Source organism: Salvia hispanica, chromosome 3, assembly GCF_023119035.1.
Source record: "Salvia hispanica cultivar TCC Black 2014 chromosome 3, UniMelb_Shisp_WGS_1.0, whole genome shotgun sequence".
In the NCBI taxonomy this organism is placed as follows: Eukaryota; Viridiplantae; Streptophyta; class Magnoliopsida; order Lamiales; family Lamiaceae; genus Salvia; species Salvia hispanica.
In genome coordinates, this window is record NC_062967.1 from 33,200,761 (window position 1) to 33,213,413 (window position 12,653).

Consider the following 12,653-nt stretch of genomic DNA (forward strand, 5'->3'; position numbering starts at 1 on the left):
AAACTTTGAAGATCTTTTCCTTCTATGATGAGGAATAATCTTCCCCTATAAATAGGACCTCAAGCTTCATCAAAAGGAGTTTTCACACAACAAGAACACATTCATAGAGAAAGAGAGTGACTACTTGCAACATTCATAGAGATCAAAAGCTAGAGTACTTCAATTGTGCAAGGAGTTGGAGAAGGATTTCAAGAACATCAAGAACGACAAGGATTCAACCTACGGGTTTTATTTGCTTTAGTTTTATGTTCAAATTGCTTTCCCTTCAATCTATGTTTTTAGTTTATTCAGTCATGTGTAACTAAACTCATAGGATTCTAGGGATGTGTTAGTAGCAACTTTGGTTATACAATTCCGTTTTCTATTTAATATCCGTTTTGTTTTTACTTTGTTTCTTCCCTAAGTTAATCATGATGCTTCATAATTGAGTGACACAATTATGTATGATTCAATACAACTTGCTTCATAACTGTGACAGAGTTCTAGCGAGTTAGATCCACTTAGTAGACACTACAGTTAGCTTCCTTTAAAACGGCACTGTTAATTGAGAGTGAGGACTTTTCAAGGGTCTTAGGAGCTTTTGGAGTTACGTGTTAGGATTGACAACCCTAATGTTAGTAATCAACGTTTGTATCGCATGAGCATAAGCTAGGTGACTCGTCCTTTCAAAGTATTAACTGTGCTAGGGTATTGTAGTTTGGAATTTGTATAACCATAAAAGTGAAAGCACATCCCTGGAATTCCCCTTATATCTATACTTTTCTCTCCGTGATTTGCTTGCATTTAGTTGTTTACTGTTTTTAATATTTACTGTTTTCAAAAGTTTCCAAAAATTTTTGTTTCTCCAGATAGTAATTGAGTTCTAGTAGAAGATAGACACTTTGTGTACATCTTCCCCGTGTTCGATACCCGGTACTAACCTTTTGCTATACTATACCTACTCTGTATACTTGCAGGTATTTATAGTGCAAATAAAAAGTGCATCACCTACCCACCCCTAATGTATCCTACCAATTTGGTGGGTTATATCACTTTTCTGTCAAGATATCCGATTCTACCCTCTCTCTCTAGCACTCTTCACCCATCCCATTCCCATATTCCAATGATTCTCCCCCTTTCTTCAATAAAGTTCATACCACCGTGGAGCAGGAATGTTGACGACCGCATCTGGAGGCACGATTTCGATTGCCAGAGGGCAGCAGGAAAACGATGCAACGCGGCTGGAGTATTCTTCGATCAGACGCCGCACGATGACCTCAAAGAGGCAGACCACCGGAAAATAACCATGGATGGCGAACCCAAGCCGACTGTGAGGAAAAGAGGCGGAAATAGGGAGGCCAAACCGGATTTCGGGTGAGGAAGAATTTGGACGAAGGGCGCGAGAGAGCCGGCGGACGTCGCCCACCAGCGATGCCATCATTAGCAAGCGAGAGAGAGGCAGAGGGAGAGAAATACAGAGGTGTGGCGTCCATCAACACCGTCGGAACATCGCTGGCTGACGTTGATTAATGGCTTGGGTTTCTACCATGGCTGGCAAATTCTTCGAGGCACGTCGACTGTGGGGTGCGATTCACTCCGATTTTGGTTCGAATGTGGGATGGGTTTCTCCCATGGGTTCTACAATTGGACGAATATGGTTTTAAAATCTGAATTGAGGGTTTCTTTGTTTCTTTTTCGAGATGATGAAAAAATCTGGGCAAAGATGTTCTTGTATGTTGACCGATTTTTCTCTTCGACTATTTAATTAGTTCAACTGATGTTTCTCTTTGATTGTCTGTGACCACTAGTATTTTCTTCTTCAGTTTTTTGTTAATCAAAGATGTGGCAGTGATGATTTTGTTGTATACCAATTTTTCACTTTGATTTTTTTCATTCAAATGGTCCCAAATGCTTCTTTGATTCTCAAAAGTAGTGATGATACTGTGGTTATATGAGCATATTTGATTTTCTAAACAAATTGCTTTTAAAAGGATTTTGGATTCACACTGAGGTTTGCTACGTTTCTTTAGGCAAACTCCTACTGCGACACATTTTTAAAAAAGGGCAATTATGTTATTTCATGTGTTATCTAATACATAAGTTTAGATAATATCCCGCCTATCAAACAACAACGTAAAAATTTTATCTGGCCATATATTGACACAAAGCCCATATTACTTAGGTTGTCTCCTACGGCGCCCTTCCCGTTCGCCCGTCGGGGACGGGCGACCCGACGGGCGCCATAGTGTGCGGGAAGGGCGCCCACGCCCGTCCCGAGTGCCCCTGCGATGAGCTCGCCCCTCCCGTCGACGGGCGAGTGGGACGGGCGCCACTGTGGCGAAGGTCGCCCGTCCCAACTCGGACGTCCGACATTTTTGTTTTTTTTTTGTTTTTTTTTTAATTAATAAATAATAAACTCTATAAATAGGGCTCCCCCAAATTCATTTCATTCACCCCACTTGTGTTAACAAGTTTCTCTCTCTCTACACATTTCATTTCTACTACAATGGAGTACAACAGAAACTCCCCCACCACGAGCGGAGGGAACACACCCTCGATTCCCATCGGCGCTGAGGGAAATGTTGCGGGGATGAATCCCCAAACGGGGATGAATCCCCAGATGGCGGGGATGGGCGGTATGCCGACGATGACTCCCCAAATGTTCTACAATATGTACACTTGGATGAGTCAAATGGGTCAGATGATGCCGGGGGCAGCGGGTATGCCGGCAAATATGTCGGGGATGGGTGGGACTGCGGGGATGGGCGGTATGCCGCCAAATATGGCGGGGGTGGGAGGGATGGTGCCCGGGGCAGTGGGGATGAGCGATACGCCGCCAAATATGTCGGTGAGTGGGTCGATGCAGCACAGGAGCCCGAGGACGCCTGGGGAATCTGTCTATCGGCCATATATAGATTTGTTGGCTGATGACTCCCCTTCTTCTGTTCCGGAGACTCAGTACGCCGGCATCGAGACTTTCTCTTTTGAGGATCTGGGGCTATCACCGATCCGTGAGACTCCCCAGGAGGAGGCGGGGCCTGTAAGGGGCCGGAGAAAAAGCAAGGCCACGGCCAGGAGCGCGGGTAGGGGCAAGGGCAAAGTCCCGAGCTCTTCCTCACACACGGGGATGGGAGGGGAGGAGGGTGTGGATGAGACTGAGCGGAGGACGATCTGGACCGTGTGGGAAAATGCCGCGCTTGCGAAGACATGGGTCGGTATTGTAGAGGATCCCTACACCGGAGCGAGCCAGTATGTTGACCGAATGTGGCATCGCATCGGTGCCGCCTACTGCGCCAACAAACCGCCTGGGGCGAAGCCTCGCATCCCCGAGATATGCCGGAAACAGTGGCTCCGGTTGAGGCCTAAGCTCAGTCGTTTTGCCTCAATCTACCAAAACAACATGCGCATGGTAAGCAGCGGCATGTCTGAGGATGATGTGCGGAGACAATCCTTAGCCCAGTACCCCAGCAAAGACTTGGGGATCAAAGAGTTTGACCAGCGGGAGGCATTTCTCGCGATCAAGGACTCGCAAAAGTTTGCGGTTGGCGTCGAATCGGGCTGGAAGCGGACGAAGATCAACTCTTCCGGTGAGTACAGCAGCAGTGCTGGTTCGCACGAGCTCCCCGAAGCCGATGAAGTGGCCCCGCTACCACGAACAGACACTCGCCGTCGTCGTCGCCCGATGGGACATCAGGCTGCGCAGCGGATGGCGAGGGGAAGCGGCAGCGGCAGCGGGTCCTACGAGGTCGAATCGGAGGTCCCCGCCGGAGAAGATGACGACAGCCTCGCCCGCGCGCAGCAAACGAAGACCCTGATGCAGATCACTTTGAAGTGGTATAACACGCACGATCCAGTCTTGAGAAGGCTGTGCAAGGAGATGGTCGACCGATGTCGGCGCGATTTAGGGATGCCGCCCATTGATGATGATGGCATCGAGATCGGGGGCGGGGACGTCGGAGGTGGCAGCGGCACGGGCGACGGGGACGAGGACGAGGAGGAGGAGTGAAAGCCGAGGGGATTATGTAATTTTATTTACTATGTTTTTTTTTTAAATTATGTAATTTTTTTAAATTATGTAATTTAATGTAATTTTCGTATTTCCCGTTCGTATTCGTGTCGAATTTTATTTCCGTGAATTTACATTTTATTTTCGTGAATTTAAATTTTAATTGTGAATTAATTTAATTGTGGGAATGGCGAGTGGGAAGGGCTAGTGCAGTGGGAAGGGCTAGTGATGTGGCAGTGGAATGGGAGGGGCTAGTGCTGACGTGGCATGGGAGGGGCTAGTGCTGACGTGGCATGGGAAGGGCGCGTGGGAGGGGCGAATGGGAGGGGCGCCGCCGGAGACAACCTTATCTTAATTTACATATCTTTCTATATCTCACCTTTCTTATCAAACGGACCCTTAGTCTATAGGCCTACGGAGTACACGTTTGTGATATTTTTTTAATATCAATTCATTTAATTTTTATTTTAACTGCCTATGTATATGATTAATTTATGTGTATTTAATTGTCATCATACCATATATAAGGGTAAATCCTAATATTAAATTGTCAACCTACCATAGATATAAGGCCGAATCCTAATAATAGAATAACACATGAGCCCTTATACTTTTCCGCGCACCACTCCGTTTCTGCCATTCGAAGGCAAGAGCGGCAGTAGCGACATTGGCAATGGGTACTGGGTCTAGTGCCGGCCAAGCCTTGTTGGAGCGGCGGCTTGCCCAGAGCTATGTTTGTCCGTGTATATAGCTAGAAATGGGCTTCACATTAGCATAAAATGATACTACTCCATATACAACTATAAACGACATTATATACTTCATATACAAAGTATATATGGTGACAGTACTGATAAATAAAGTTGACATTCACATTAGCGAAAGATGCCATTTTTTCTTTAACAAAGTCAGTTAGTACACTTCACTTAAACTCTTCACCACATTTCATGCATGCGTTACATCTCCTCATCCAACTCTCCGTCGTCCACCGGCGGCAGACTTTCCTGAGAATCACCGGAGATCTGTCTCAAAAACACGACCACATCAACGAAAGCACGCAAAATATGCCTACGCGATTTCTTTTTATTCATGTCGAAATAGCAAAACAGCAGCTCTTCTAGAAACTTCCAATCCACGCTCCGATTAAGATCGATCCTCGCCTCCACCATCTCCAGCATCGACTGCCGGAAAGCATCGTACGGATCCGGCGCCTCCATATGCAGCACCAAGAAATCCTCCGCCGCCAAGTCCCCGCCCGCCTGCTCCTCCGACGTCGACGAGGCCGCGGAGGAGGAGAACGTGTCGTCGGTTATCCGCGAACTCCTCGACGATCCGGTCTCCACGAAAAACCGCCCCGATCCGCGGAGAGGCCGCGGCGAGTTCAGCGGAAGCGAGCTTCCTTCTTCGTACTCCTCTCGGTAGAGCGATCCGAAATCCTCGAATAGGCTTTTGTCGACATCCGACAGATCTCCGCCGTCTCCGGCAGTTATCGACGGCGATTTCCGCCGTCTCAGGGGGGATTGTTTGCTAGGGCTTGTGATTTTTGAGAAGTAGTTTTTCAGCGATTTTGGGAATGGCGATGACATTTTTTTTTCTCCCCAAAAAAAATTAAAATTATAAAAACTAAAAGAGTTTGGCATTAGAGAGTCCTCATATATATAGTTAGATTTTTGGAGATGGTGAATGAAAACAATTAAGAAGATATAATATGAATGAATTATTTGATAATAGACGTTTTTCTATTGACCAAAAATAGAGATAGGTAAGTAATTGTAATAGAAATATTTACTGTGTATGTTTTGTTAAAATTTGGGTAAAACTCCTTTTCTGCTTTTTATTCAATTATGATTCTATGAATATCTATTTTATGGTTTGAGAATTTGAAATAATTTACGGAGACTCATACAATGTGAAATTTGATTATGTCAACTTAAAACTATATGCATGTGATATTATATGTTTTGAATGATTATAGCTATCTATCTGATTTCTGAATGTGCTCACTGGATTTCAAAAATAATGCCCATTCTTTGAAATAAGAATCATACGCTATACAATAATAAAAGAAATTATTAATTATTTATTTCTACCAATATACCCGTAATATTTATAACCCCCGAAATCCGAATGATGTCGTGTCGTGTATATGTTAAATGAAAATGTTATTATTAGAATGTAGAAACAACCCTTGAAAATAATCAGAACTTATAGTAGTATGTTTAATTTATTTTTCAAAATCTTACTAATAATATTGTGCTCTCTTAATTTTCATCGCCAAACTCCTTATACACCAAATAAAATTAACATTAATTAGTAATTGACCATAATTAATTGCAATAATATAATTTAAACAATACATCCATTCACAAAATATAGTCTTCATAATAAACGTTTCGGAATGTAATGTAAAATTGTTATTAATGTAAAAGAGACAATAAGAAAAAAATGATTAGAGTTGTTAGTAAAAAATGAAATTGATAGGAGTAAAAGGCTGACACACGAAATGGTGAGCAGGTGCTCTACTGAGCTGCTCTACAAACTCAACACGCAATCTACTTGATAAGAGTACTCAAAGAGGGATAAATATGTAGAAAGGAAAACTCTCGATTATAATATGAAACTAATGCAAACTGAGAAACAGAAACAAAAGAATCCTCCGCATAGGCCTACGGCTACGCCGTCCTAAACTGATCTTCTTCCCAAGATGCTTTTCAACGTCTGGGGTCCTCTCTATTTATAAGAAAACTAATGCAACAAAATAGGAATAAAGAAGCTGAAATAACAACCTAACAATCTACTAATTTGTCTCCCCCATATCTCTCCATCGGTTAGCTTCAATAGCGCCATCGTTTGAGGGACTATCCTGCTGACTCATACTTGGCCAAACCACTTCCCTATTTGTGTGCTTGTACAATCTCCACTTCGTATCAGAAGTCCAGTCCATTAAATATAAAATTTTGCCAAAAAATGGATAGATAGCCTAAAATGAAAAATACATGACTAATTCTCATGAATGGAGGTACATATGAACTACTCCATCTATTTTTTTAAAATAACAACTATTTTTATTTTAGGCCGTTTCTTAAAAATAGAAATTTTGGAATCTTTCTATTTTAGAATATGGACCCTACAATCCTCTAACTCTACTTTCACATCTTTTTCTCATCCTCTCTTACTTTACTCATTTTTCTTTTCCTCTTTCTTACTTTAAATGTTACTATTTTTTGAATACGGACCGAGTAATATATACTAGAGAATTTGTATAGCTTGAAAGCAACGTATTTGGAATCACACTTATTCGAATGTGATAAATGATAATCGATGGATCTAGGAATAGTAATTTGTTCGATTTCATTGCATGAAATAACCGATTCATCCCGCCAATTATTTAATTTAATTTAACCAATATCAATTTGCTAAGACAGAAATGGAGATGGAGAGAGAGGCAAGGAGGAAGAAGATAAAATCACGAGAGATGGATCGCATGGCGTTGATAACGGGTCGGATCCACAATCTGGACACAGCCATATCCAAATCGTCTTCATTTTCCGATATTCGCACAGATGATCTGCCCAAGCACTCGCGCTCCTCCTCTGAACCCGGACGGAGCCATTTGTTCCTCGATCGCGTCCGCTCCCCCAAATTCAATTCAATTCGTTAATTTTAGGTTTTTCATATTAATTCCTATTTCATGCGCCTCCTCCTTCAATTTTGCTCGATGGCGACTGATTTGATGGGTTAAAATTGATAGGGCTCTGTTTTGTGTTTCCTCCTCTCGGTTCAATTAAATGTACGGTTGCTGCATTAATGATTGATATTTGAATTCGTTACTGAGTTTATCAAATTCTGTTTGATGGCGACCGATTTGCATGGGTTAAAATTGATAGGCTCTGTTTTTGTGGTTCCTCATCTGTAATACATGTGAGATTCAGCATTTAAATGTGTAATATTCGGTTCAATTAAGTGTACAATTGCTGAATTAATGATTGATAATTGAATTTGAAACTGAGATTTTCCAGTTGTTCTTCAATTCTGTTTGATGGCGACCGATTTGCTGGTTTAAAATTGATATGCTCTGTTTTGTGTTTCCTCATACGTACTTAATACATGTCAGATTCATCATTTGAAAGTTTAATTGCGGAATTAATGATTGATAGCAGTATTTGAATAGTTGAAACAGAGTTTTTCCAATTGTTGTTCAAGGTGGAGATGGTGATGAGGATGTGCCCAGCACAGACAATGATGAGGATTCCCCCAAACAAAATCCATCCGCATTCCATAGAAGAAACAGATCATCATCGGCGCTGGTGGCCACAAGCGACTCAGTCGATGAAAAGCATGTGAGGAAGCCATTGGAGTATCACCTGAGCTCGGTCACACCAAAGGACATAAACAACAGCATCCTATCCTCAGAGAAGACGCGAGTGATCTGCTCGTTTGTGATAGCAGTCCTCGTAGTCCTGTCTCACATAGACACCGCCCAGAGAGTGGTGAAGTCGAAGAGCCTCATTGCGTATAGGCCTCTGTACACGTTGATGCTGAGTGATCTGTTGATAGTGGCCGCAACGTTGGAGCAATTTTCATAGACTGCAGTTTGTATGTGGCCTCGCTCTCGTGCGTTGATTCTTGCATTGCTTGTCTCATCTCATCAAGTAAGTTCAGTCTTTTGCTGGCATTCAAATTTGGTTTCTATGTATATTCAAAAATTTTGTTTTTATATTCTTAGGGGTAGTTTGGTATGGAAGATAAATAAACAAAACATGATAAGAACATGCATCCGGTCCGGTCCTGTCCTGCACGGCCGCACCTACCAGTTACCAATTTTCTTATTCTATGCTCGATCTGTCATTCCGTTGGTCACTCTAAAGACACTGATAATCCATCTGACGAGAAGTAAACTAACTATGCCAGAAGAAGAACCAAACTACGCATAAACATGTGATTTCTAGGCACAACGACATGATGTCATATGCAATTGCGGAGGTTGAAGTGTGTGGCGTTTTGCACAAAGAAACGGTTTGCTAAAGTTTCGCAAGTGTTTCTTTGTGCATGGCGCCATACGTTTCAACCTCCATTGCCTCATATGTCAACTTGTCGTCGCTGTGCCTAGAACTCACATGCTTCTGCATTATATAGTTCTCCGTCTTTGTTTTATAGTTTAGAAGTTTGTATGTTACTTCAATTTATAATCTGTAAATATTCTATCATCAAATCAATTTCAATTTAAATGGTCTTTATTTAATTACTCCATTAATTATTGTTCCATTTTTATTTTTTGTAGTTTATTTTATATCATGTCATGTTACAACAAAAGAAACATCGAAAGCCAAAAAACCATCGAACCACAACCATACTCAGCAAAACTGGCCGTAATCTGATAGTTTTTGAGCCGGAATCGCAAGTTGGGAACCGGGACCGACTGGTTCTGGGCTGACGGTAACATTATGCCTCCTTCTGATATAACTTATGCTTCACTTTCCTTTGGTATTTGAATACTATGGAGAAAAGGTTATAGAATTCGAATCTCACTAAAGAGATTATTGGTCAAAATTATCCCATTGCACATAGTTTTCCTAATTAATGTGATGGTACTCTCGCACTAAGACATCTTATTTCAAAGAATCCCTCTAAATTAAACCAGACATGGTGAGTATCTCATAATCCACAAATTATGAATCCTTAAACTAAACATGATAGTCACGAAACTTAATAATTGGAATCCTAATTTTAACTAATCCCAAATAAAGCTTATAAATACACGGTACATTTAAAACATGCATGGTGATAACCTAACAAGTTTGTAACCAAATAAACTTAAGATTAAAACACCTAATTAATAACAACAATAACTTGAACCACAACAACAAAACTGAATATGTTTACATTTCACCAATAACCATAAAGACAATAATACAAAAAGTAGTACTCCCTGGTCTCAAACTTTGATGTGGATCCATTTCTCTCTTCTTCTTGTTTTTTTCTTCTTAAGTTTGTGAGAATGTGAACTTTGATCTGCTACTTGCTTATGCTCTATAGTATAGTAGTTGTCTAATGATAATTTGTCGGTGAATCCTAGCAGCAAAGATGGTTTTTTATGATGTTTGTAAGAGAGTAGAGATAGTGCAATTCTTGACTTCATGGTGCTGAAAAGAATACTAAAGTGATGGTCCATTCGAAGTGTTTGTTAATACAGTTTTGTTGGGAAAGTTTGATGCTACTAATGTATGAGGAGTTATCCCTTCTCTACTTGATGATTTGGTATGATTTGACTTAAATTCTTTCTCGTCTAAAACTTGCAATTTGGGTCCTCTTACAGTGTGTGTGGCACTTACTTCACTCATTGTTTTCCACCACAATTTGTTGGATTTGGGGCCTAATACATAAAATCTTATCCTCAATGTGTGGTGCGTGCTTCAGAGAATGTTCATCATACTGCCAATTAGGTAAAGTGAGCCAAAACTAGCATGGTTAGTGTTTGATTAGAGTCTTAATTTTAGACATCATTACAGTTAGCTAAGAGTGGATGAAAACATCAAGTCATTATTAATAAAACTGCAAATCGGTTGAGCATTTAATCCTACAGAACATGCCACCAATTCACCCTCTTTGGTTTTGACAATGGCTCATCACCACTTTTTGATAAAGACACGTCGATGAATAAAAGTTCAGTGGTCCACTCATTATGTCAAGCTAATCTACTTGCAAAAACTGCTTGTCTCTATTTTTCCTCCCTTTTTTTTTGCAATTGTAATTAATTTAGCTGATGTTATATAAAAATACTAATTTTGGAAACAGTAAGATCCAAATTAATTCCAATAAAAAATTCAAAATATAAGAATTATATTTTGGTAACCTTAACAGTGGGATGTCCCAATAGGATATTACATTGCAATGATATTATAAATAACAAATAATATAATTAACATTTTCAGCCACCCACAAAAATTACAAGTTCATCATACATTAAGGTAACATTTTGTCCTAGTTTTCTTATTGGAATTAAAAGTATGGATTGAAAAGGAGTAATGAAATTTCCAATCATTATAAATATTCATCACATTAATGATAGCTTGACTTCTAACAAGACAACTTGCTTTCATATCTGATGCTATGATTTACTATAATTATGAATCTCCTGATTTTCTTGAGTTCCACATGGAAGGTCAAGGTTGTATACAAACATGGATGCAGACAGATAATAAACACATTTATATACTCCTTATTATGTAGTATTATATATGATGCAATATGATCCTATTGAACTAATTAAGCTCATAATTTTCTAATTCAATTAAATGTAGTATATACTCCATATTCTTCACCATAAATTTAATTCCTCCACATGTATTTGTTTGCAAAATTACAACTTTTCTTATTTTTGGCCAAAATGAAACGCGATGTTAATTCCTGCATACAGGATTAAAGACGGCCAACAACTTACAAATTTAATATAAACCCATGTTTAATAATTCTCAATCATTGAAAAGAATTATTAAGACACTAAAAAATTGCAGGGTTTACTTATAGATATCAATACACTTCGAGTCACAAAATTAGTGTTGGTGAAAATACTTACAGCAGATTTACAATATTCGGAAAAAATATTATTAATAGATTACTAATGGAAGCACAATAAGTAAACATATGTATCAGCAGACTTGTCTGTCAGAAAATTGATTGGCGAACATGTGCATCACTAAATATAGTTTTTTTTCCTGTCAATACTTTTTCCAACAGACAAGTCCTCTGGTAATGCAGTTAGTGATTTTGCCGCATTGATTTCTCACAAAGCCGGCCAGTGGTTCAAGGATTTGGATCCCGTGCCGTGGCGTAAAGAACTTTATTCAAAAACTATAACATTAATATAGAACAATACTCTTAGTTTGCTTTGAGTCATATCAGAAAATCCAAATCCGTGATCCAACTATGATTCATCAGAGAATTTATCATTGGCGACCATCCATCTATTAGTAAAACGACTGATATTATCTATCGATAAGCACTATTTTTATTGAAATCTCATATGGTATTTATACTTCACCCACTCCCAACAACCTAAACGGAAAATTAAATTGCATAGTTCAGTAGACAATGAACCAACTTTCAATCACCGAATTCTACGGATTCTTAAAAGGGAAAATTTATAATCACCATTTAAATGGACTAACCAACGAGGTACCACTAATTAATTAATTCGACAAAAAGGGAATCCAATGAGAATAATAGTACTATAAATTTTCCATTACCGTTACCACACAATTAACAATTCAGTTTCAACACAATTTAAGTCAATCGTTTCGGCTGATTTCACTCTCTTGTAATGTTCATTAATTGCAGATCGACCCCTCTGAAATTTAATTAAGCATTCCTAATTGAATTTCTATTATAAAAAAATTAAAAAACATTACTATGAATAAAGATCCAATATCTAATTTGGTTGGTTTATTGTTTACACATTTTTATATCCTTTAAATTCCTTTCGATGAAAAAAAAACTATTAATAAATACGAGATCTTAATGTATAGTTGATTTTAATCAATTATTAACATAGAAATTTCAGTATACAAAAAAGTTTTTAGTGAATTTAGATTTCTTACAATATTTAGTTAACTCTAAAATCTTGCCCCCTAATTAAGATGAATTAAATCCACAAGCGAAAAAAAATTCC

The 12,653-nt window shown here is 39.3% G+C and overlaps 1 protein-coding gene across 1 annotated transcript; it reads right to left on the minus strand.

The window, feature by feature from the left end:
* Window positions 1-4,941: 4,941 nt before the first annotated feature.
* On the minus strand, window positions 4,942-5,571 carry LOC125209910 (transcription repressor OFP14-like). Its single transcript, XM_048109485.1, has one exon. The coding sequence runs from the start codon at window positions 5,569-5,571 to the stop codon at window positions 4,942-4,944; it is 630 nt and encodes a 209-aa protein (XP_047965442.1).
* Window positions 5,572-12,653: the final 7,082 nt, after the last annotated feature.

Bases quoted from the DNA above. Each gene is read 5' to 3' on its own strand.
- LOC125209910 (XM_048109485.1), bottom strand. From the start codon at position 5,571: ATGTCATCGCCATTCCCAAAATCGCTGAAAAACTACTTCTCAAAAATC.